This window comes from Sorex fumeus, unplaced genomic scaffold, assembly GCF_029834395.1.
Source record: "Sorex fumeus unplaced genomic scaffold, SorFum_2.1 ptg000042l, whole genome shotgun sequence".
In the NCBI taxonomy this organism is placed as follows: domain Eukaryota; kingdom Metazoa; phylum Chordata; class Mammalia; order Eulipotyphla; family Soricidae; genus Sorex; species Sorex fumeus.
In genome coordinates, this window is record NW_026606099.1 from 6,590,167 (window position 1) to 6,616,403 (window position 26,237).

A 26,237-nucleotide genomic window follows, 5' to 3' on the forward strand; every position below is an offset into this window, starting at 1 on the left:
CATGCCTGTGCTGAGGAATGCAGACAAATCTTCTGGCAAATTATTAGATTTTCATATTTGCTTTTAGATAGCGTAATAGCAATGTGAAGGCATATTGCTATTGCACTATGAAGAATTGTAGATTTTAGGAAATGAATTGGACTTTTATTATTTAATTTTAAAATCAGTCAACTAATTATTTTTTATTTTTGTGAAATAGGCTTTTGTATACCCCTTCGCCTAAAGTGTCTTTGCATTCTGCATAGCTGCTGTGCGTAGTTTAGATCTCATTTCCTCCTGAAAGTCTTGTCTGGTTACCTTCTCTCCAACACCCATGACCAAGTTAGGCATTTTTCCTGTGGCATTGTTACAGTTCTTACATCATTCTTTTGGGATTCCAGCTTAAGGGCATGGCCTTTGTGTATTTTTGGTGATTTCAGGGCCTAGTAAAGTAACTATCTAAGTGTGAAAGCTCCAGGATTGGAGAGATAGCTCAGAAGAGCACATGCTTTCCATGCAGAAGTTCTGGTGCCCATCCCTTATCCTACATGGTCCTTTCAACAGCACTAGCAGCAAGCCCTGAGCACTAAACTGGGAGTAGTCCCTGAGCTGCTCTGGGTGTGACTCAACAACAATAACAGAAAAAAAAACGCATCACAGACATACGGTCTGAAGACCGTACAACTGATAACCTCCTGCCTTGTGTTGCAGGCAACCCAGGTTGGTTCCCTGGTACTGCAATTGGTCCTCCAAGTCCCACCAGGAGTGATCCTTAGCACAGAACCAGGAATAACCCTGAGGCAGCCAGTGTGGTCCTAAAATAAAAATTAAAAAGATAATATTTTATTATTATGTGTTGAATAAATGGAGATCTGGAAGTAGTATCACTTATTGACGGGAAAATGTTGGAATAGTCTGGATAATTTTATATAGGTATTTTTATAGTAGGTGGATTTAAAATACTTAGTTTTTTCGGGCCACCTTTGGCAGTGCTCAGGGATCACTCCTGGCCCTGCACTCAGGGCTAATTCTTGAAGGTACTCAGGGGACCCAGTGTGGTGCCAAGGATCAAACTTAGGTCAGCCTCGTGCAAGTTAAACACCCTAGGGCTGGAGTGATAGCATAGCGGTAGGGCGTTCGCCTTACAAGCGGCCAACATGGCCGACCCGAGTTCGATTCCTCCGCCCCTCTCGGAGAGCCCGGCAAGCTACCGAGAGTATTCGATGTGCCAGACACAGTAACAACAAAGTCTCCAATGGGGACGTTACTGGGCCCGCTCGAGCAAATCGACGATCAACGGGAGGGCCTTTACCTTTTACCTTTACCTTACCTGTTGTACTGTATCTCTAACTCTTTTTTTGGGGGGGGTCACACCCAGCAATGCTCAGGGGTTCCTCCTAGCTCTGTATTCAGGAATTACTCCTGGCGGTGCTCAGGGGACCATATGGGATGCTGGGGTTCGAACCCGGGTTGGCCACGTGCAAGGCAAGCGCCCTACGCGCTGTGCCATCGCTCCAGCCCCTATCTCTAACTCTTGAGACACTTCTGTGGTGGGGTTGACCCAACATGCTGACTCGGTGGTAGGAGGAAAGGGAGCGAGGAAAGGATAAAATGCTGTCTTCAAAATAAACAAATGCAGTAGGATCTTAGATTTTAGAAGAGAACTCTGTATTGGGATATAGTTTTTCCTGCCTGGTGGAGTAAGTGGACAGACTTGATAAAAGATTGATTTTTGAATACCATAAATCTGATTAATTATTTGACATAGGGGCATGATGGAAAGGTTTGTAAGGAAGGAAAAGAATGTCTTGGGGGCTGGAGTTATAATACAGTGGGTAGGATATGACCAACTTGGGTTCAGTCCTTGGCATCCCATATGGTTCCCCAGGACCCACCAGGAGTGAACCCTCAGCACAGAGCCAGGAGTAAGCCCTGAGCACAGCCAGGTATGGCCCCAAAACAAAAACACATACAAAAAAACAAAAGAGAATGTTTTAGGCTTTAGGGATCTATATAATTGTAGATTATAAAATATAAGAGGTCGATCTAGGAAAACTTAGAAGTTCTTAGGAGAAAGAAGTCATTTGGCAAGAAAAGGTAAATAAGAGGCAGATTACTTCGAACATTGATATTATTTTCACAATTTTAGACTCATTGAATAATTAGATAATAAAATGTTGAGGCTGTGTGAAAAAAAAAATGAATTAAATGAGCTCCTAACCTAAAAATTCTTAGAAGTTAAAAAAGGGGCCAAGGATGGGGCTCAGTGGCAGAGCATTTGCTTTGTCTCTGTGGAGGGACTGGGTTCAATGCCTAGCAACACAGAGTTGTTTTCCTCTAACGCCATGCACAAAAGTCAGATCAAAATGGATTAAAGACCTCAGCATCAGACCCAAATTGATAAGGTGCATGAAAGAAAATGTGACAATACCCTCAACGATATCGAAGCTAAAGGTATCTTCAAAGATGAAAGACCACTGACAGCAAGTTGAAGCAAAGATGAACAAATGGGACAACATTAAACTAAGAAACTTCTGCACCTCAAAAGAAACAGGAAACAAATGCAGCCTACGGAATGAGAAAGGTTATTCACCCAAACTCTTCTGACAAGGGGTTAATATCAAAGATGCACAGGCACGGGTTGAACTTTACAAGAAAAAGCACCCAACCCCATCAAGAAAAGGGAAGAAGAACTGAACAGAAACTTTGTTAAAGAAGAGATTCGAATGGCAAAAAGACATGAAATAAATGCGCTTCATTACTAATCATCAGGGAGATGCAAATCAGAATAACAATGAGATGCCATCTCACACCACAGAGCCTGGCACACATCCAAAAGAACAAGAGCAACCAATGCTGGCGTGGATATGAGGAGAAAGGGACTCTCCTTCACTGCTGGTGGGAATGCTGACTGATCCAGTCTTTTTGGAAAACGATATGGACATTTCTAAGAAAACTAGAAATTGAGCTCCTATTTGACTTTGCAATTCCACTGCTGGGAATATATCCTTCGGGCCCAAAAACACATAGCAGAAGCACCATCTGCACTCTTATGTTCGTTGCAGCACTATTAACAATAGCCGAAGCCTGGAAACAACCTGAGTGCCCAAGAACAGATGAATGTGTACAAAAACTGTCTACACAATGGAATACTATGCAGCTGTCAGGAAAAATGAAGTAATGAGATTTGTCTATAAATGGATGGATACAGAGAGTATCATGCTGAGTGAAATGAGTCAGAAGGAGAGGGACAGGTATAGAATGACTGCATTCATTTTTGGTACATAAAAATACATATGTAGCAAAAGACTAATATCCACAGCCAGGGAGAAAGAAAGGGCTAGGAGAACGGGTCAGTGATTGGAATCAACCACAAGTGTGTGTGGGACAAGGTAGGTAAGATAGAGAAGGGACCAGAATGACAAAAATAGCTGGAAATGATGATGCTGAACAAGAACTTGGTGTTAAAAACAGGTTAAAGAGATACCTGGTAACCTTTCAGTATCAATATTGCAAACCACAATGCCCCCGAAAGGGGAGGGTTGTTGGGGGGTGGGGAGAGGAGGGGTTGGAGGGGGGGAGAGGGGAAGGGAGAGGAAGAGAGGAGAGACCGCCATAGAGGCAGGTTGGGGGAGGGGAGTGATGGGAAACATCCACTGGTGGAGGAATGGGGGTTGGAACACGGTATGACCAAAACCCATTTATGAACAGCTTTGTGAGGGTCTATCACAGTGATTCATTTTAAAAAATCTTAAAAATTAAAAAATAAAATAGTCTGTTATTATCAAGCTTAAAGAATAAGCAGAATCAGCTTTCTAAGTATTTCCAGAAAATAGAATTACTCAGCATGGCTTAAGGGGGATAGATCAGTAGCTTAGCGTTCCTTCCTTGCAAATATAAGGCTGCAGGTAAGATCCTGGCGGTTACCACATGTACTGAACCTGTTCCTAGTGGCTCTGCTCCTTGTGCCTGGCAGCCACGCTGCCTGTAATTCTTAGCCCCACATGAGGTTTCCAGCCACATTGTAGCCAGATATGCTGCTCACACTGTAATAGGCGTGGTCCCCAGTAAGCATCATGGCTAGGAAGTGTGATCCTGGCAAGCATGTGTGAACATCACAGACACTTGCTTAGAACACTACAACCAGCATATATATGAACATCAGAACAAAGGAGATTTTGACACTCCCCCCACCCAGTGAGTGAATCCACAGAAAATTCAGGTATGCGGGACTTGTGACTGAAAACTCCAGGTTCAACAGAACCAGAATGGGTGACTGCCCCCCATGTCCTCATTTCCAACAACTTGGCAGCCATGCCCATGACACCAGATAATCTCATCGGTGGCCACCGTCCAGAGACTCGTTGTCCTTCTCTCTCAGAAGAGAGCATAAAATGACTCACCATAGCCATGCCACCGGACCCAGCACCAGACTGCTTCAATTGGGGTACTCTTGAGGGGGCCAGGTGTGGCCCTTCCCGCCCGAAGGGACCCAGCCCAGGCAGCCAAAAACCTCCAAAATGCAACCAGTGCCATGCTCGCGGCCACTCTGCACACATTCGGACTGAGACTCAACAGTGAGTAAATCTATCCCTGGACATCTCATACCTCACACCACTTATACTCCAAGAGTATGCACCCCGTTGATGTGGTTTAAAGTAGAAGGCAACCAATCTTAGAGGGGAATATATTTTTACAGATACATATGTATATGTATATGTGTGTGTATATATATGTATATATATAAGTATATATATATAGAGAGAGAGAGAGAGAGAGATTGCTGGAGACTGATCCCAGAACTCCCTCATGTAAGCTTGTGTTTAGCCCTTTGAACGATCTCCCTAGCCCCTAACCAGGAATTTTACACCTTCCTCTGGACAGCCAGCTACTCAGGAATGACATTAAGGACTGAAATAACAGTACAGTGTAGGCAGTTGATCTGGGTTTAGTCCCTAACACAGAATATGGTCCTCAGAGTACAGAGCCAGGAGTACAGAGCCTTGGGCACAGCTGGGTGTGGCTCAAAACCAAAAAGAAAAAAGACGCTGAGATAGAAAAAATTTCAAACTGACTAAAACTACCTGAGGCGCACTCATGCAGAGGCCACTAAGCTCAGTGGTAGAAACAATAACTCACGAGTGAAAAAGAGCTGGAAGGTCTAAGAACAAAGATCGTCCGCAAAGGGCTTAGCCTGCAGTGCCTGTGAGTAGGTGAACAGTTTGGAAAGGCAGGCCTGCCTTCCCTGCCAGCTTAAGATCTGACCTTGTATAAGGCTCTCGGTAAAAACATTAATCTTCTGAGGTCTGATAATGAAAACTGCCTAGGATAGTTTGGATTCTGATTGCAGGTTTTTCAGTCTCCATTACTCCTGTCTCCAGCCACAGGTCTCTTTCACTATAGCCTGCAGAGATGATCACAAAGCCAGGATTTAGAGCTGTCTGTACTGAGTTTCTAGGGCCTGGGCTTCCCTTGTGTTCAGATACACTGATGATAGCCAGGGAAGAATTATCTGCTATTATATGTGTCTGGCTATTTAAGTGGAGTATCTAAAGTAGGATTCATGCCCAACATATCTTCATTCTATTTTCAGCGTGTACGCAGATGGTATCCTCCTGTACGGAACATAGTTACCTTCAATTATTTTCAGAAAAATGCACTGTTCTCCCGTTGTTCATCGATTTGCTCGAGCGGGCCCAGTAACGTCTCCATTGGAGACTTTGTTGTTACTGTGTCTGGCATACCGAATACTCTCGGTAGCTTGCCGGGCTCTCCGAGAGGGGCGGAGGAATCGAATCCGGCTCGACCAGGCAGGCTGCACGCAAGGCAAACGCCCTACCGTTGTGCTATTGTCACTCTAGCTCCTTTACCTTCTGGAAGTGACTGACTTTGGACTTTAGATTATCTGAAATACCGAGGAGCCTTTATCCCAAAGTTCTGGTCACTCTACAAGATCAATTAACACCCACCCCCCCCGTTTTTTTCCCCCCAGTGGTGCTGGAGAATAAATGTAAGAGTTCATTTACGTAAGGCAAGTATTTTGCTGCTGAACCATGTCCCTAGTCCCCTAATACATTTTTCAATTACGTTTAAAAGAAATGAGCTGCAATCAGTTGACACATTTAAACAAATGGCAGCACATTTAATAGTGACCTAAGATCCTGTCCCATGAGTTAGAAATATGTACAAATGCCTGCTGTCCATTCTTAAATATTTAGCAAATACCGATTGTGAGCTGGGTCTTTGCCTGGACATTCCTTTTGTAAGAGTATTATTGTTATATGAGGTCAGAGAAATAGCTTGATGAGCACATGTTTTGCATGTAGGAGGCTTGGATTTGATCCCTAGCACCTCCACACAAACCCCTTGAGTACTGCCAGAAGTGGCCCAGTACAAAGTAGTATTGTTATAAGTGACATTTTGATTTTGTTGTTTTGTTGGGCCACACCCAGTTATGTTCAGAGCTTACTCTGCACTCAGGGGTCAGTCTTGACAGAGCTCAGTGGACTCCAAGTATGTAGTGCTGGGGATTGGATTCAGATGGGATCCAGGATGCTTAACTCTCCAACCAGTTTCTTTTTTCCCCTTACAAATACTTTACCCATTTTTGAGCAGTGTATTTGAAAATTTCTTACAGATCAGCTAGCATCATAAGATTGCTTCACAATGAAAATATTGGGGGAGGGGGGCTGGAGCAATAGTACAATGGATAGGGTGTTTGCCTTGCATGCAGCCTACCGGGGTTTGATCTCCGGCATCCCATGTGGTCCCCCAAGCACCACCAGGAGTGATTTACCCCTGGTTAATTTTGGGCCACCGGGTGTGACCCAGAAAAACAAAAGAAAACAAAAATTGGGTTTTGTTTGTTTTTTATTTGGGGTATTTGGGCTCCACCCAGCTGTGCTCAGGAGCTTTTCCTGGCACGGTACTCAGGATTGACCCCTCGTGATGCTCATGGAACCATTTTGGTTCAGGGTATTGGAACTGAGGTGGCAGTCTCTGCTGCTGCAGGTAAGGCAAGTACCTTATGTCCTGTACTATCTCCAGTCCCTGCAACGAATCTTCTACTTACGTCCAAATTAGTATCTTTGACTATTCATTTGTTTGTTTGGGGAGGGGCATCAGGCAGTACTTAACACCTGGGAGTACTAAGGAGGCCATGTGAGAAATCAAATACAGAGCCCTGTGCTTTTGGCATGCACTTCATCTTTGTGCTACCTTCCCTAGGCTATATCTTTGATTAAACACACACACACACACACACACACACATCTGACTGGGGGTTATGCACACACCTGGTTGTCATGCTCACATACTTAGCTGTGTTGCTTTTCCGGGAATTGTATATTCAGTTGAAGTGCTTGCACACTCAGCATGGTATTTATCAAGGTCCACGTTCTTTTCGTTTCGGTGCTTGTACATGTTTGCTGAGATTCATACTCCTATTCGAGGCACACGGTTCTGATTGTGGTGCTCACTGGGTGTTGCTGCAGTGACCTGTGCATGTACTTGATAGATGTCACACTTTGCTTCCGAAGTGGTTCTTACTCATACTCATGTGATCAAAAATCACTTGCAGCACCAAGCATAGCAGACAGCAGAGCTGCCAAGGATTGTTGTTGGCCCATGGAAATACCAGGGATTTGAACTAATGACCATGTACATAGAATGAAGGGCTCTGAGGTGCATTATTATGTTGGGTCCTCTTTTTATTTTTATTAAAAATTTGGCAAGCTACACCTTGCTGTGTTGAGGGCTTTCTCCTGATCTGCTCAGGGATCGCTCTTGACTGGGCTCAGGGGACTACATGGGGTGCCTGGGTATTGAACTCAGGTTGGTTGCATGCAAAGTAAATGCCCTACCCACCATACTTTTTTTGCCCCTCTCTTTTTTTTTTTCTATTTATTTATTGAATCACTGTGGGAAAGGTTACAAAGCTTTCAGGTTTAGGTCTCAGTCATGCAAATATCAAACACATTTCCCTTTACCAATACTTATTTTTTACCATGAAGAACCCCAATAAAACCCCACCCCCCACCCCTCCCCGTCCCTGTGAGGCAGATGAATTCTAGTTAACACTCTATCTGCTTTGATTAGATTCACTGTTTCAATAAAAGATTCACCACTATTATTTAGAGTTTACCCCCCCCCCCCCCCCCAAATCAGACATGCTGAAAAAGTGTTGTGAAGTGATTTGCTTTCTACAGCTGGGTTCAAGAATTAAATGTTGGTTTTGGATTTCTGCTATTTTACCTATTGACCCTGGAAGTATTTCTACTGAAAGTCAGATAGTTAAGAAATTGGTTTCTGTGTTCTGGAGTCGTGGCCGTGCTGGAGAGCCGCTCGTGGGGGGCAACCGGTGACCTCGGTAGGGCGTGAAGGACGGACCGGAACGCCCCCCGACCCATGAGGTTTTAGTCGCCCCCACTCCCCCGGCTCATACCTGCTGTCCACAAGGCTCCCATGTGGCCGCCATCTTTCTTTCCAGAGAGGAGAGGGCGAATGGGGCAACACCCTTTCCCCTCCGGCAGACTTGATGGGCTGGATCAACGCATAGTCCGTTCACTTTTCTGCTCCAAGCTGCTGGCTTCTGCATTAAGTCCTTGTGCTTCTGGGGCTGTGGCCGTGCTGGAGAGCTGCTCATGGGGGGCAACTGGTGGCCTCGGTAGGGCGTGAAGGACAGATCGGAACACTCCCCTTCCCATGAGGTTTTAGTCGCCCCCACACCCCCGGCTCATACCTGCTGTCCACAAGGCTCCCAAGCGGCCGCCATCCTTCTTTCCAGAGAAGAGAGGGCGAATTGCCCCTCTCTTTTGACCTTGTAAAAATGAAAGTAAAAAAGAACAGTCAAGACTTTCCTTTGTTTCCACTAACTTTATTTTTTCAGGGGGCTCCACACTTGACAGTGCTGGGTGCCACTCCAGCATTCAGGAGACCATGTAGTGCTTGGGATCAAATTTAAGAGATCCCACTTGCAAAGTATGTGTTCTAGCCCTTTGAGCCACCTCCCCAGCCCATCACTTGACATTTTAAAAACAACACTAAGAATTTGGATCGTTTTAAAAAATGAAATGGGCGTGGGTCCTGCAGAATTGTTCAGTGACTTAGAAGGCCTGCTCTGCAGCATAAGGCCTTGGGTTTAATCCTTGGTGCTGCCATCTGTGCCTCATGTTATCCTGGGAGCTCTGTAATCTCTGGGGCCGCGAATGATTTTTTGGCCGTGCTGTGGTCAGATGAGCGTAATCTTTGGCACCAGGAAGTACAGCCCCTGGTCAGCACATGTGTGACTACTACAGCAAGTCATGGTGAGTGCTACAATCCAAACATGAACAAACCCTTGAACTAAAACATGTGCAAGCATCATAGCCACATTGCAACCCCAAGTCATCACAATTACAGCTAATAAAGGAAACAAAGGGAAAAGTAATTTTTTTGATTAAAAGTAAATTGGAGTATATCAAACAGAAATTTGTCAACAAAGAATAGTCTTTTGGAATATAGTACTGATTGCCCTAATTAAGACGGAGAGGTAAGAAAAAGCAGGGGCCAGGAGTACTGATCAGTGGTTGGAAGCTACTACCAAGTATGGGGTGCAGAGAACAGTTAGGATAAAGAAGGGACCAGTATGACAGTAGTAGTCAGAAACCATCACTCTGGACAAGAACTGAGTGTTGAAAGTAGGTAAAGGGGTATACGTGATGACCTTTCAGTCTCTGTATTACAAACCAGAATGCCCAAAAGGAAAGAAGGGGGGAGGGAGGGAGGGAGGGAGAGGGAGAGGGAGAGGAATACCGCCTGCCATGGGAGCAGGCGGGAGGGAGGGAAACTGGGGATGTTGATGGTTGGGAAATATACACTGGTGAAGGGACGAGGGTTGACACATATGATTGAAGTCCAATCAAGAACAACTTTGTAACTGTATCTCACTGTTATTCAATTAAAAATTATGTAAAAAGATAAAAGGACTTAGAGGAAATCACCAAATGACTAGGTAGTTTCCAAACAGTCGGACTCTCCTGGCATCCGATGATTAACTCCCGGGTAGGATACTTGTTTTGTGCACTTAGAGGAAATAATAGAATTTCCTCTGACCCTTCCCCATAAATAAAAATCATACAATATAGAAATAGAGCAAACCAAGCAAAACCATAAGTTACGTCACATGAGAATAGCTGACGGTTACTAGAGGAGAGAACGGGGTTTGGCTACAAAAGAGCCGTGGGAGGGATTCATTGTGTGGTGACGGACGGAGAATGGACTTGCTGAAAATCATGCTGAGTAGTTACGTGCTTTGTGGTTCTGTGGCATGATGCATTATATACACAGATGTCAAACTTAAATGCTGTACATCTGGGCTAGAGAGCTAGTGGGCAGGGGTTAAGGTGCCTGCTTGTGCTTCCAGCTCAGGTTGGTTGCCCAGCATTGCATAGTGATCCCTGGACTCAGGTCTAAGAGTAAACCCTGCGTACCTCCTGGTATGGTCCAGTGCCCTCCCACTGCCAAATGGACATCATTTTTGGTTAGTTTGGGGGCCATACTTTGCTGTGCTTAGGGCTTACTCCTGGTTGTGTACCCAGGGCTCTACTACCCCGGCTGTGCTCAGCAGGGCTTCTGTGATACTAGGAAATAAACCCAGGTTGGTGGTGTTCAAGACAAGTGCCTTGTTATTCAGGAAGATGCAGAATATAAACCAATGGCAGATACTATCTATGAATGTATAAAACAGAAACAAAGCAGTACCTATGTGGATGATGCTCAGTAAGAGATTATGTGTTGGGTAAAAGAAGGGAAGAACTGCTAATGTATATATGCAGATTTAATTTTTATGCTCAGTATGTTCATAATTGAAAATTGAAAAGAAATGAGCGCAGTATCTCTCTTCTCATGCAAGACTAGGTGCGTAATCAGATCTAGCAGACTGATTGTTAATGACTCCTGGAGCTCTTTTCTGACCCACTCAGTGACTCACTAGGAGTAGCGATGGGAATCTGGGTTTAGATTCTGCAACAGAACTATTCTACAAATGCTAGTTCCTGATCCTAGAGGACTACCATCTCTTTTGTCCTTTTATGTGGAACTTTGATTAAAACTGTCTACAATTATATTCACTCTTGGGAACAAGGAGACCAAGCCGGAGAGGATTTTAAACATATTAGAGAAGAAGAGGTGAAGGAACAAAAAAATGTTTGACCTTCAGTATAGAAAACTTGGAGTAGTTGTCAAAATTTGCAAAGTAGGCTTGGATACAGAAATGAAGTTAACTTCAGTTTCTCTGTAGTCTAGTGGGTAGAACCAGCTTTGGACCTAAGTAAGAAAAGGTTGTTTGATAATTGGATGGTTTGCTTTTGGGAATTGTAAATGCCCTAATCTTGGAACCAGAGGCTTTCGGGGGAGTTAGAGGGAATTGCCCCAACAACTGGAAGGTTGGCATAGGTGAAAGATCTCTTAAGTATTTAAGGTTATTTTTTCCCCTTTGTGATTGTTTATTTTCACACAAGTATTACAATTTTCTGTGTTTTTTTCTGCGATTAAAATGGGATCCATTAGTAAACTTTTTTTCTGAAACAAGTATTTATTTCCCGATTCACCTCAAATTACGTTTTAGAAGGTCTTCCCCCTCCCTTCCCAGAAGAAATATATTTCCATATTCTTAGTACTGTCATGAATCCACCATATCTGAAGGATATATATGGGATATTTGCTTTTTTTGTTAAAATAAGCAATTTTATTTATCACCGATATTCTACATTTTAATTTTTAATAGTACCAGAAAAGTACTTTCTTTTGTTGTTATTTTTGGGCCACACCTGGTCGTGCTCAGGGCTTACTCCTGCCTCTGTGCTCAGGGATCATTCCTGATGGGACTCGGGGGACCACAAAGTGTTCCAGGGATCAAACCCAGGTTAGCCGTGTGCCAGGCAAACACCAACACCCCCTGTATTATTGCTCCAACCCCAAAGTACTTCTCTATCTTAACAATATTTCTAGTTTTATTTCTGAAAGTTTTGGGCTCTTCTATGAAACTGAAGATTGGAAAACTTAAGATCTTTTTATTACTTATTTATTTATTTTGGTTTTGGAACCACACCAGGTATACTCCAGAGCTACTTCTGGCTCTGCACTCAGGAATTACTCCTGATGGTGCTCAGCGACCATATGGGATCCCAGGGATTAAACCCAGGTTGGCTGTGTGCAAGGCAATCGCTCTAACTGCTGTACTGTCTCTCCGGCCCTTAATATGATCTTTTTAACCAAAGGTCATTTGACATTATTTAGAAAATGGATTTGCTCGATGCGGGCACCAGTAACGTCTCACAACAAATTGTGAGGCTTGTTGTTACTGTTTTTGGCATATCAGATGCATCACAGGTAGCTTGCCAGGCTTTGCCGTGCGGGTGAGATGCTCTTGGTAGCTTGCCAGGCTCTCTGAGATGGGCAGAGGAATGGAACCCAGGTCAGCCGCATACAAGGCAAACAAACGCCCTACCCACTTTGCTATCACTCTAGATCAACAGATACTACTAATTAAAAGTCTCACAACAGAATTTCTCCTGTTAGGACAAAGGAAATTTTATACCTCCAAATTGAAGGGTACTATGTATGTGTACTTGTTTAGTGTCTCTTTTCCAAGTAGCCATACTCTAAAATATACTAGCCTGCAGGATATCATATATGTGCTAAAAGAAGAATTTCTGATAGGAAGTCCTGGTGCCTAGTTAAGATTATTGATTGTAAAATGTTTTAGCAATTTCTTGTAGCTCTTTTCCCCAATGTTAATAGAGTTTTGTTTTTCACAGAAAAATTTTGAAAGACCTATCTTCTGAAGATACCCGGGGCAGAAAAGGAGACGGAGAAAGCCCTGGAGTTTCTGCTGTCACTTCTATGTCTGTTCCAACTCCCATCTATCAGACTAGCACTGGACAGTACAGTATGTATAGGAATCAATTTCTCCGGGGTTGACACACAATGACTAACCTTTCCACAGAAAGAAGTGGTATACAGAAAGGCTGTTACACATTGTCTTTTGGGTCAGGGGTTGAGCAGCACCATGGTGGTGCTCAGGGGATACTCCTGGCTCTGTGCTTGGGAATTGTTCCTGCTTGTGTTAGGATACACCAGATGCTGCCAGGAGTTAGTCACATGCCAGGGAAGCACCTTCACCCCTATATTTTCCAATTTGAGTGAGATTATTAGAGTATAACATTTTGAGTCAGAATAATGCAAAGTACTTTCCTATTTTATCTCATTTACTCCTTTTAACAGTTTTGAGAGGTGGGATCTTACCCATTTATAGCTGAACTAACGCTTTAAGTGTTAATGTCTTTAAGATCAGAATGTTTATAAATGATGGAACTAGATTTCCATTTTAGGTTTGTAGAAGTCTAGATTACAATTTTACTATTTTGTCTCTTACAGCCTACTTTTAAAAAGTAGAGCCTTAATGCCAACAGAAAGTATTTGGGTTAGTTACGTAATAAAAGATTACACTTCGAAGATTGTACTATGATTTTCAAGTGATTATGATTAGTTTACAGTGTAGTATATCACATACCAGTCAAAATAATCAGAAACTAATCAATTTGAATAAACTGCTGTATGTGCTGGAGCGATAGCACAGCGAGTATGGCGTTTGCCTTGCACTGGGCTGACCTGGGTTTGATTCCTCCATCCCTCTCAGAGAGCCCGGCAAGCTACCGAAAGTATCCCACCTGCACGGCAGAGCCTGGCAAGTTCCTTGTGGGATATTCGCTATGCCAAAAACAGTAACAACAAGTCTCACAAAAGAGATTTTACTGGTTCTCGCTTGAGCAAATCAGTGAACAATGGGAGGACAGTGCTACAGTGCTGTGTGTGAAAATATTGTTATAAAGATCAAATGTTATTCTTGCTTTTTAAGAGGAAAGCGTTCAGTTAGAGGAAACAGACTGAGAGACAAAAAATGCCTACCATGTACAGAAATGTAGATATCGCTGTCTAACATCAAGCATTTACTTTGCTTGTATTAAGACTTGCAAGGTGGAAAGGGGTTTCCCTGGCAATTCTGGGGGCCACATCAGCATATCCAGAGGTACTTGGGTGACCACATAGTGCTGGGGAATGGACCTGGGACCCTCTGCACACAGGCAATGTGTTCCTGCCCTTTGAGCTGTCTCTCTGACCCTCAGCACTTTTTGTTTGTTTTTGTTTTGGGGCCACACCAGGCAGTGCTCAGGGACTACTGCGGACTCAGGGGACAAAATTGGATGCCAGGGATCAAACCCAGGTTGCTGCATGCAAAGCAAGTGCCCTACTTACTATACGATCGGTCCAGCCCCACTTCGTTAATGTATCTCTAGTTTCATATATCATTATTGTGCATTAGTGTATTTCCTTTTTAGAATTTTCCTGGCTGTTTAAAATTCTTGTTTTATTTACAATTGACCCTCTCTTGCCATATAAGTCTTTAGTTTTGACAAATGCCTGGAACCGTCTTAACTAACACCACCATGACAGTTTTCATAACCTCAAGAAATTAATGTTCCACTTGTAATTAATTTTCCCTCCATTTTTAATCTCTGTGCTTCAAATTGAATTGGCTCTTGCCACAAGGTATGTCTGCTCTAACCTCTCCCACCACGCTGTCTTTATCACCACCTTGTCTCTATCTTTTATGGGCCATATCCAGCTGTTCTCAGTCTTAATTCCCTGGAGCATGCTCAGGCATTATCCGTGGCAGTGCTTAGAGTAAATGGGGTGCCAGAGATCAAATCTGGGTTGGCTGTGTGTAGACTGCTACATTATCGCTCTGGCCCCATTTACACTCTTGCGGTAGGCATCCAGTTGTTCCTCTTGCTTCCATTCTTTCAGTTTCTTTTGTGGCAGCCAAAGAAATTCATTTAAAATACCAATTGGATCACACCATGCCTGCTCAGAGTAGTTCTATGATTTTCCATTAAACTTGGAAATTATATTCAGTGTCTGCCTTTGTCTGCCACGGTGTTCCCCCCTCTTGCCACTTGATGGCATTCTCACCACACACTTTCTTGCTCTTTTTTCTCAAGCACATGAAACGTGTTTCTGCTTAAGAATCACTGTATTTGTCACATACTGCACTCCCACCTCCCCCACACCACTTTATTGCTAAGGTCCAGGCTCTCCTTTGGTTTACAATTATACTCCTTTTTATGTATGTTCTCAAAGACGGCACTTTGAAAGATCCACTGCCCTACCCTTTGGTATTTTTTAGGTTTTTTTTTTTTTTTTTTTTTTTTTGCTTTTTGGGTCAAACCTGGCAACGCTCAGGGGTTACTCCTGACTCTGCACTCAGGAATTACTTCTGGCGGTGCTCAGGGGACCATATGGATACCAGGGACCCCAACCCAGGTCGCAGGTCGCCCGCGTGCAAGGCAAACGCCCAACCTGCTGTACTATCACTCCGGCCCCTTTTTTAGTATTTTTCACTTTTTCTTTTTTTGGAGGGAGGGCACACCCAGCAGTGCTTTGGGACCCATGCAGTAACTGGGATCAGACTTGGGTCTCCCTCATTCAAACCAGAGCTTTGAGCCATCTTGCTGGCTCTTTCTTTACTTTCTTATATTTTAATAGCATTCATGCATATTTATAATTTACATTAATTTAGTTATAGATTTTGTAAAAATATAGTTTATGATCTGATCTCAGAATTGTTAAATTTCAAAACTAAGAACTTTGCCTTGCTTTTGGTTATATCTTTGTCCTAAAGGGTCTGGCACAAAGTAGGCCTTTCAGGAAAAAAAATTATGAATTATTTAAAGAATATATTAAATATATATTTATGTGTATATATATATATAATGTGTATATATATGGGTTAAAGATGTGACAAGTGGTAGAGTGCATGCCTAGAATGTGTGAGGTTCTGGGTTCCATCCATCACAGCGTGTGCCCACATCAAGTAAAAAACAAAACAAAACAGATCACGTCTGTGAAGTTATATAAGTTCTTGGTAATAGTGTTTCAGGGAAGGAAGTGTGGGAGGAGGCAGTTGAGAGGTTCATTTTTCATTTTAAATTATTGGATGGAGAGGTAATATAGCATTTGTCTTACATGTTTCTGACCAGGTTTGATCCCTTTATCCCATATGTTCCCCAAGACCTGCTGAGAGTGATTCCTGAACACAGAGCCAGGGTGTGCCCCCACCCCCCCCAAAAAAAAGCTTTTAAAAAGTGAATTAAGTATAGGGATCGGAGCTATAGTACAGTGGGTAGGGTGCTTGCTTTTCATGCTGACAACCTTTCACTTGCCTTACATGCAGTTCTCAGCACCACATACAGTTTCCTGGAAGTGATCCCTGAGCACAGAGCCAGGAGTAAGCCCTGAGCCTTTGTGGGCCTCTCAGGGAAAAAAAGGAAACTGTATCTAAAACCCATTGTCCTAGTGTTGCTTTGTATCATACCTTTGCAATCAGTGTATTGTACAGGCTTAAAATAGCTATGTTCTCTCTTTGGTTCAAGTTGCCATTGCCCCAAATGGAGCCTTACAGCTGGCCAGTCCAGGCACAGATGGAGTTCAAGGACTTCAGACATTAACCATGACAAATTCAGGCAGTACTCAACAAGGTACAACAATTCTTCAGTATGCTCAGACCTCTGATGGACAGCAAATACTCGTGCCCAGCAACCAGGTGGTTGTGCAGAGTAAGTATGCTTAAAAGTGTCTGAAAAGCATCCCAAATTACTGTGAACGACTCTTAACGGATTTCCTCACTCTTTTGACCGCACAGCTGCATCAGGAGATATGCAGACGTATCAGATCCGCACCACACCTTCAACTACTTCACTGCCACAGACTGTCGTGATGACATCTCCTGTGACCCTCACATCTCAGTCAACTAAAACAGATGATCCCCAGTTGAAAAGGGAGATAAGGTTGATGAAAAACAGGTAGGTGGAATAACTATGCTGCCAGAATGGATCATGTTTTTGAAAACCTCAAAGATCTAATCAGATGTCAATTGACACTGTATGTTAGAAATAAGGAGAGAAGCTTTTGTCAGTTTTATTTTATTGAATGTTAGATGTGTCTGGTTATTTTATAGCAAGAGGAGGAAAGAGTGGATTCTGTATAATGCCTAATGTACTTACATTCTGACACAGAAATGCTCTTAAAATATTTTCAGTGATGAAGAAACAGCAATGATTCAGTCCCTCCAAGTACTTTTATTTTCAACTTTCTACTATATATGCAGCAGGCATGAAAAACTTTTTTATAGAAAAGGAATATGATATGCCACCTATAATGTGTTCAAGGAAAAAAATAATGAAGTTTATTAGGAACAACAACAAAAAGTAAACTACCACAGCACAGCAGATTTTTAAGGAATACAGGGCTAAGAGAAATAATATAGTGCTTATATATGTCTTATATATGGTCGAACCCCGACATCACGTAAGTCTTCCTGAGCACTGTCACCAAGAGTGACTGTTAGGCACAGAACTAGGAGTAAGCTCTGAACTCCCCGATATGTCCCCCCAAAAACACCAAAGCCCACAAAAACAACAACAGGATTCTTTTTTTTAATCTCTTCACAAATAAATTAAGAAAGGTGGTTTTCTAAGATTAATAAAAAGTTCCATAAAAGGACCAAATAGTTACATTTAATTATTTTAAGATAAAATGTTTCTTTACAGAAACTGACAAACATCATTGCAAATGAACTTGGTAATAAAGCAGGGCACCTTTGTTGTTTTGGAGGTTTTACCAAGTATAGTAAGATGAGGAAATAAAATTATAAATATTAGAAAGTTAATACTTCTTTTTCTGTTACAGTTGTGTAGGTAACTTGAGACTTGTTGAAAATTACCAGAGCAAGACTGGTCAGACAGTATGACCTTAGCTACGTAATGTTTTATGGAACTTAATGAAAACGTAAAACATTCTTTCAACTGAGCTTGGTGAGGGTGGATGGGAGAGGTCTTGGGGGGCAGTGATACGGGGAACAGGCACTCTGGTGCTGGCTATGGTGTTGGGACAATCTGTACATGAAAATACCACGTGTTATATTGAAAATCATGGTATCTCAATAAAAATGGGGAGAAGCAAAAACTGTTCTTTCAAATGATTGAATGAACCAGCAGGAAAGTAACAGAAATTTCTCTTGGTTAGGAGAGGACCAGAAACATAAGGCGAGAAATTCAGATCTCTGTGATCATTTAGTTTAGCGTTAGTGTGCTGAGCACTGCACAGGCTGGAAGAATGGATCAGAATTATCCTTCATAGAGCCAGAGGGATAGCACAGTGCTTATCATTTGCCTTGCAAGCAGCTGGCTCTTAGTCAAGTCCTAGCACCATCAGGAGTGGTCCCTGGTGATCTAGCAAGAAGCCCTGAGCACTGCTGGGTGTGATCCCAAAACAAAAAGGTTTCCAGAATGAGTCTTCATAGAATAAGAGCCAAGAAGTGCTGCAACTCTAACTTAAGAATTGTCATTGTAGGGGCCTGAGAGATAGTACAGCGGGTAGGACACTTGCCTTTCTTGGCACACAGCCAACCCGGATTTGAGCCTTGGTATTCCCTGTGGCCCCCCCGAACCTGCCAGGAGTGATTCCTGAGTACAAAGCCAGGAGTATCCCCTGAGCAATGCCAGGTGTTGCCCTCCCCCCCAAAAAAAACCAAAAAGTGCCGTCGTTTTAGGGGCCAGGGAAACAGTACAAAGGCTAAGGTGCTTGTCTTGCAGAAGACCTCAAATCTTGTTCAAGAACCATATGTAATTCGCCCCTGCTGCTTTACCAGGAGTTTCCCCGAGCACTGCCGGGAGTGTTGTCGACACCCTGTCTGTCCCCTCCGAGCCACCCCCTACCCACAACAGAATAGTTATAATTTAGAGCTCGTTCGTGATGTCAAGCGTTTATGGAATTTTCACCGACTAATTTTAGGTGCTACTGTTTCAGTTTTTTGAGATTAGTGTAAGAATTCGAGAGAAAACTATACTTGCCCAGGACTATACTGCTTTCAGAGTACAGAGTCTTAGACTAACTACATTGCCTTTTGGGAGCAAGAGTTTCTAGAAAAAGCGAACTGGAAAGAGTACAGCGAAGTTTTTAGTTATCTGATAGAAAAAGGGAATAATACATATTTTCTATGTTTAGAGTGAACTAGGGTTTACCACTGAAAATCAGGAAAGATTAGTAAATTATAGAAGAAAAAATTGGAAGAATTGAAAATAAATTATATTCGCAAAATAAAATGGTATTTATTACCAAAAATATACTCATCTGCTTAGAATATCCAGGAGAATCAACTCCAGACTGAGAATCTGAAAAAGAATCCATTCTCTTTAACATTGTACTGGAAACCCTTGCCAGGTACTAAAACAAGAAAAAGGAGGGGATTGGGCCACAGGATAAATGACAAGGATTTAAATGAAAGAAGTAAAACTTTTAAAAAGTATTCCTTTCATAAAAAAAAAATGAATTTAAAGAAAAGAATATTTTAAAATTTGCTAGATATAAAATTAGGTTTCAAAAATTTTAAGGAAATTGCATTTTTTTACAGGAACAATAAATTTTGGTAATTATTATTAAAAAGATAATATTTATGTTAACAGATACCTGAGGAAAAATGTCTAATGAAAGATTCCAGGATATTTTATGAAAAATATTTTAAAATGTAAAAGACATGGAAAAATTTACTATGTCCTTAAAAATGGAAACTCATTATTATAAAGATGATTATTTTTCCCCCAATTATTCATAGATTCAATGCAGTTCCAAACAAAACTCAGACAGGTTGTTTGACAAACCTGACAAGTTGATTCTAATATTTATAGAAGAGTAGTGGGCCAAGAACAGCCAAAACATTCCAGACAAGAATAAGGTGAGGAGATACTATTTTGCTTAAAGTTGTGGCTATTGAAAGTGGGACAAATGGCATTAAGGTAAATAATAAGGTAAAGGTAAAGGCCCTCCCATTGATCGTCGATTTGCTCGAGCGGGCCCAGTAACGTCTCCATTGGAGACTTTGTTGTTACTGTGTCTGGCATATCGAATACTCTCGGTAGCTTGCCGGGCTCTCCGAGAGGGGCGGAGGAATCGAACTCGGGTCGGCCATGTTGGCCGCTTGTAAGGCGAACGCCCTACCGCTGTGCTATCGCTCCAGCCCAAGGTAAATAATACGACCAATGAAATAGTATTCAAGAGCTCAGAAACTGATGCAGGAACACAGGAAACCTTGATCTACAGTTGAGATTACTTGGGGGGACTAAAGAGCTCTTTAGTCAGTGTGTACTAGAGTAAGTGTTTACAAGTATATGAAAAGTGTAGTGGATTTCTTCTTTATGCAGAAAAATCACCCCAGGTGAATTCTAAAATATAAATGTAAATAGGAAGTTACCAACTTTCAGGTAAAAATGTAGAATCTGATAATTTTAGGTGTGGGAAAACATTCTTTAATTAGAAAAATAGCATATACACAAACACTAATAGAAAAGATTGATATATTATTAAACAATAGTAAAGTGAAGATTGAAACTTTAAATTTAATATAAGGCATTTGTAACAAGCCTAGCTATTAAAAAGCATTTGTTTAAAGGAAATAAATATCTTTTGTTTTCATTTTTGTTGTGGGCCACTTCTGGTGGTGCTGGGGTTTCTCTGTTACTTTCCTCTGAGAGGTGTTCAGAGAACCTTGCCGGGTCAGACTCAGGGTTTCTGCGTGCAAAGCATGCACTCCAGGGTTTTGAGCTGTTGCCTAGTCCTGAATCTTTATTAATGAATTTAAACTAATGAATATAATCGCAGGGGAAGGTATCAAAGGATTAGCACAATGTACAGTATTTCTCAGAAAACATGTGGTTGATAATCATTTAAAATAGTGCCCGTCCGTATCGGCGTTAACAAAATGGAATTAATGCCATGAATAGCTAACCATTTACCCAACTTGGAAAAATCTTAAAAGTCTAAACAGGAATCGGCGAAGGTCTGAACCAAAGAAACTTTATATATTATTTTTGAGAGTGTAAATTGGAATTGGCTTTATCATGTATCTGAGTTGACAGTGGGGCTTCAAGTGTGTGGACTTAGATAAACTTTGTCAATTATAATATATATGTAATTGTATATATTAGAGAGACTTTGTAGAAAGAATCATTACAAATGTTCATATCTGAGTGGGTAGGGCAAATTGCCTTGCATGTGACTGATCCAGGTTCGATCCTCGTTACCTTATAGGATCCTCTAGGAGTGATCCCTGAGCACAGAGCCAGGTGTAAGCCCTGAGTACCACCACATGTGGCCCCAAAACAAGTATAGCAAAAATTAGTAGGAAACTTCAACCTGTATGTCCATTGGTAACAGAATGATATATAAATTATGGTTGTATTTATATAATAACAATGTTCACTTACACTGATTTGAGTGAATGAGTTTACAGAAAATTCTTTAAAATTCTTTAAAAAGAATTTCATATTCAATATAAATATTGCTGAAGTAAAGTTGAATTAGAAAAGCAAGTTAAAACAGAATCAAAGTGTAATATTTTATAATTTTTAAATAAGTAAACTACGTTACATAGATAATTTAGGAGCGAACACATATGCAGTAAAACTTTGAAAATAACTGAATGAGTTCAGCTAGTAATTGTTTTGGAGCACGAGATGAGGATGTGGAATGAGTGAATGACAGTGGGGCTTCAAGTGTGTGGATAGTATTTTCTCCCTTTAAGAAGGGTATTGAGCTTACACATGACATTATTATGCTTTATAATTTTCACATCTATACGACCTATGATCTTTGTGTGTATGCTACTTACTAGAAAATTTTTTGTGGGAGGGGGAGCTTTGGGGGACCACATCTGGTAATGCTCAGGGCTCCTGGCTCTGTACTCGGGGATCACTCTGGGGGACCATGTGGGGTGCTGGGGATTGAGCCCAGGTCAGCTGCTTGCAAAGCAAAACACCTGACCTGCTTTACTATCACTGCAGTCCCTTAATAGCAAATTTTAAAAAATTTAGGTTTTGGGGTCACTCTCTGGTTTCTGGTGCTACTTCTGGCTATGTGCTTAGTGGTCACTCCCGGCAAAGCCCAGGGAAGCATATGAGATTGAAGCAGGGTCAGCAGGGCAAGCACCTCAATATCTGTTCTGTCTGTCCAGTTTGGGTTTCATTCCCCACACCAGAAAGAAAAATTATAATGGAAGTAGCGTTTCTTAAAGTACTTCAAAACAAATCTTAGAATAGGGAAAGACATAGAATCCACAATTCTCCCCCCATGCCCTTTCTTCCTTTTATTTTTATTTTTTGTAGTACCGGGGATTAAAACCAGGACTATAAGCATATAAGAAAGTACGGTATCACTTAGACACATCTTTGGCCAATGAAAACATTGATATTTAAAATAGTATCTGACCAAATGCAAAAGATTCTTTTAAAAAAATCTCTTTTTGGCAGGGGAACCATGCCTACTGGGCTCAGGGCCTACTCCTACTTTCTGCTCAGAGATCACGCTTGACAGTGCCCAGGGGGTCCATTTGTGGTGCTGGGGATCGAACCTGGGTCAGCTAAGTACAAGGCAAGGGCCTTAATCCCTATTTATCTCTTCTCCCCCCAAAATATAAAATACTATGTTTCCTTAGATGAGGAAGTTAAAATGTCAGTTCTTCCCCAAATATACATATAAACTTAATGGGATCCAATGTAGAATTTATAAATCTTTGTGGTCTTGGACAAAAATACATGGAAGAAACAAGTATCTATGAATGGTCAAGAACAGAAAGATGTTACTTGTAGTATTAGGCACTGATACATAACTCTAAAAGCCCATGCATGATAATAAATAAGATGGAGAATCTAGATACAGTTTCTGTGCCAGGTAAGTATGTTTGTAAAGGATGGCCATTTGATAAGTGGATCTGACACAGCTCCACGTCTGGAAAAAAATTAAATTCAGGGAAATGACTTAAAGGGTTGGAGCACATGCAAACACAGCTGGAGATCTAAGTACAAAGTTGAAAGCTGGGGTGGGCCCTCCCCCACCTCACCCCATCCCCATCCCCAGTTATTAAAATAGAATGTTATGCCTTGTACAAATCATTTTAGATGTATTTAAGGACATAATTCGTGGGGGGAGGAGAGGCGGTAAAGGGGGAATCAAGAGAAAGTATGTGTGTGGAATAAGAAAAAATGCCAGTAGTCTGGAGTCAGTGGGCAGGGCTCTTGCCTTGCATGTGGCTGACCCGAGTTTGATGCTTAGCTTTCCGAAAAGTTCCCCAAACACCGCCAGGAGTGATCCCTGTCCAAAGAGCCAGGAGTAAGCCCTGAGCACTGCTTGGACATAGCCAGAAATTTAAAAAAAAAAACATTATATAGATATAGGGGCGGAGGAATCGAACCCAGCTTGGCTGGGCCGGCTGTGCACAAGGCAAATGCCTTACCACTGTGCTATCGCCCTACCAGCGATAGCACAGCGGTAGGGCGTTTGCCTTGCATGCAGCCAACATGGCCGACCCAAGTTCGGTTCCTCTGCCCCCTCGGAGAGCCCTGCAAGCTACCGAGAGTATCTCGCCCACACGGCAGATCCTGGCAAGCTCCCCGTGACGTATTCAATATGCCAAACACAGTAACAACAAGTCTCACGATGGAGACGTTACTGGGCCCGCTAGAACAAATCGATGAACAACGGGAGGACTGTGACTGATATAGATATAGATGCATACACATCTCAGTCAAATGGAAGATTAGGAAAGAAGGCTACATGTGAGGATTAATGTATAATGCTGAAAGACTTCTTAAGTTATTTGTCTTTCTGGTAACTTCTAATTGTAAATGGGCAAAAGGTATGAATGGAAATGTATGAATGACAAAGGCAGCATACATGAAATCCAAAGGACCAGTTAGACTTTCCCAAAAAGATACTCAGTTTCAGAGGGACAGATACAGAAAGATTGCACTCCTTGTGGAATATAAAGTAACAAAATGGGAGACTAACACCCAAGAATAGTAGAGATAAGTACCAGGAGGATTACTCTACCGCTTAGAAGCCAGCTTTACATGCTGGGGGAGAGGCAGCTCAGATAGAGAAGGGCCCACCAAGTAAAGGGTGCGAGGAGAGCGTGCTTGGGATGCGAGATGCGTGCTGAAAGTAGACTCTAGATCGAACGTGATGGCCACTCAATGCCTCTATTGCAAACCACAACACCGGAAAGGAGAGAGTGAGCAGCAGGGAATGCCCTGACACAGAGGCGGGGTGGGGGGTGGGAGCAATGCTGAGACCCTTGGTGGTGGAAAATGGGCACTAGAGGAGGGATGGGTACTCGGTCAATGTATGACTGAAATGCAGGCATGAAAGTTTGTAAGTCTGCAACTGTACCTTACCGGCGATTCACTAATAATATTTTTTTTTTTAAAAAGATACTGTTTTTAAAACTTAAAAAAACACTTTTTAAAACTCAAAAAACAAAAATTAATTTAAAAATTAACAATGCCAAAAGTTAGCCAGAGGAATTAAAACTTTTGCTCTTTGTATTTACCGAAAGAAATGGGATATATGCCCACAAAGAAACTGGCACAAGAATATGTTTTTTTCAACTAAAACTAGAAGCCCAAGAGTAGATAAACAAATTGTGGTTCTATTCATACAGTGGAATACACCTAGCAATAGAAAGGAACAGGCCACCTTGTGTTAACGTGGATGAACCTTAAAAATATACTTAATGAAAAAAGACTAGACACAGGAATACGTACTGTACAATGTTGTCGCAGTCCTTGTCTCTAACGATAAGCAATCAGGACAGTAGTTGACGAGTAGAGGATTATCAGGAGCAGACAGGATAGCACTTTCTGGGGCAGCAGAAACGTGTGTCTTGATAGGGAAGTGGGTTATACTAGCAAAAGCATTTTCCAAAACTGATTTGAGTTTTGTACTTATTCTCTTGTGTATAGATGATACTTTCTGTCACTGTCACTGTCCTCCGTTGTTCATTGAGCGGGCCCTTCTGTATATATAACCTATTATAGATGATTGCTTAATTTCTTTTTAATAAGAAATGATGACCAGAGAAAATAACAAATGCATTTATTAGAGAACTTGAACCTTTTTCTTGGTTTTTAATTCATTTTCAATGCTTACATTTAGGGAAGCTGCTCGAGAATGTCGCAGAAAGAAGAAAGAATATGTGAAATGCCTGGAAAATAGAGTTGCAGTCCTGGAAAATCAAAATAAAACTCTAATAGAGGAGTTAAAAACTTTGAAGGATCTTTATTCCCATAAAAGTGTTTGATTCTTAGAAAATACTCATGGACTTGCCTAAAAATTAGATGAATTTCCTTTATTTTTAGTGGAGTTTTATAAATTAAAAGGTCAAAATTGAAGCTTTTACCATAGGCTTTTTCAACTCAAAGATAAATACGTTATGTAAGAGATCTGGTGACAGAGGATAAAGTGGAACATGACCTCACAGCAGTAACTGGCACAACTGGAACCCGGTAAAAAGTAAATTTGTTCAAGAAGCAGGAAACGAATTTTCAGCAATTTGAATTTTCTATACACCAGCAGTGGTCAATAACCCAACGTTGGCAGTTAGGATGAAATTTGTTAAATTGAATTTTTTAGAAGTCAGTTTACCCTCTAGTTTTGCATTTCTTACTGTTTCCTAAAATTTGCCCTTTTCAATTGTGTATTCCTGCCAATATATTCTAAATTACAAATATAAAAGAAAAGCTAATACATACTAGATATATAAATTATGTGTTCTGATTGTTTTATTGTCAGGTGTTTTAAATGTTTTTTTTTTAAAGTTTATGGAACTTAGGTTGTTGAGCCCTGGTTAACTATTTTTGAGGCTTTGTCCTAAAAGGCATCTGAGGTACATGAAACAGTGTGGAGTTTTATAACTTTTTTTTTCTATCAGAATGAAATGAGAACTGTTTAAAAGTTTGATACTTTTAAATAGTTTGGGGTTTTTTGCTTACTCTTGGAGTGGTGACTCTACAAATATGTAATAAATTGTTTTTTGATTCTATATTCTGTCTCCAGTTGAATATACCTTATTCTGTTGTGCTTTAATAGGATGGAATGTTTACAGGCCTTGATGATATTAGAGTATTTTTTAAAAACCTTCTGAAGATGTATACCAAAGTTTTCCAAGAGGATATTATAATCAATTTAAGGTTTTATCAGATTCTAAAATAGCTGTTATTAAGGCAATTTTATGTTAGAGACTATTTTGTAATGTAGTGAATGGTACATTTATATAAGAAAAGCAACTGCCAATATATTTTTATAGCTAATCTTTACAAATTCTAATGTTG

At 41.4% G+C, this 26,237-nt stretch overlaps 1 protein-coding gene across 3 annotated transcripts in view; it reads left to right on the forward strand.

The window, feature by feature from the left end:
• The window catches only part of ATF1 (activating transcription factor 1), a 60,484-nt gene extending 34,536 nt beyond the window's left edge, over positions 1 to 25,948 (forward strand). For all 3 annotated transcript variants that reach the window (XM_056120283.1, XM_056120285.1, XM_056120284.1), the window contains 4 exons: positions 12,777 to 12,907; positions 16,452 to 16,634; positions 16,721 to 16,880; positions 25,063 to 25,948. In XM_056120283.1, the coding sequence (XP_055976258.1) occupies positions 12,777 to 12,907; positions 16,452 to 16,634; positions 16,721 to 16,880; positions 25,063 to 25,207 (619 nt within the window). In that variant the 3' untranslated portion in view covers positions 25,208 to 25,948. The remainder of the gene's footprint in view (positions 1 to 12,776; positions 12,908 to 16,451; positions 16,635 to 16,720; positions 16,881 to 25,062) is intronic.
• Positions 25,949 to 26,237: the final 289 nt, after the last annotated feature.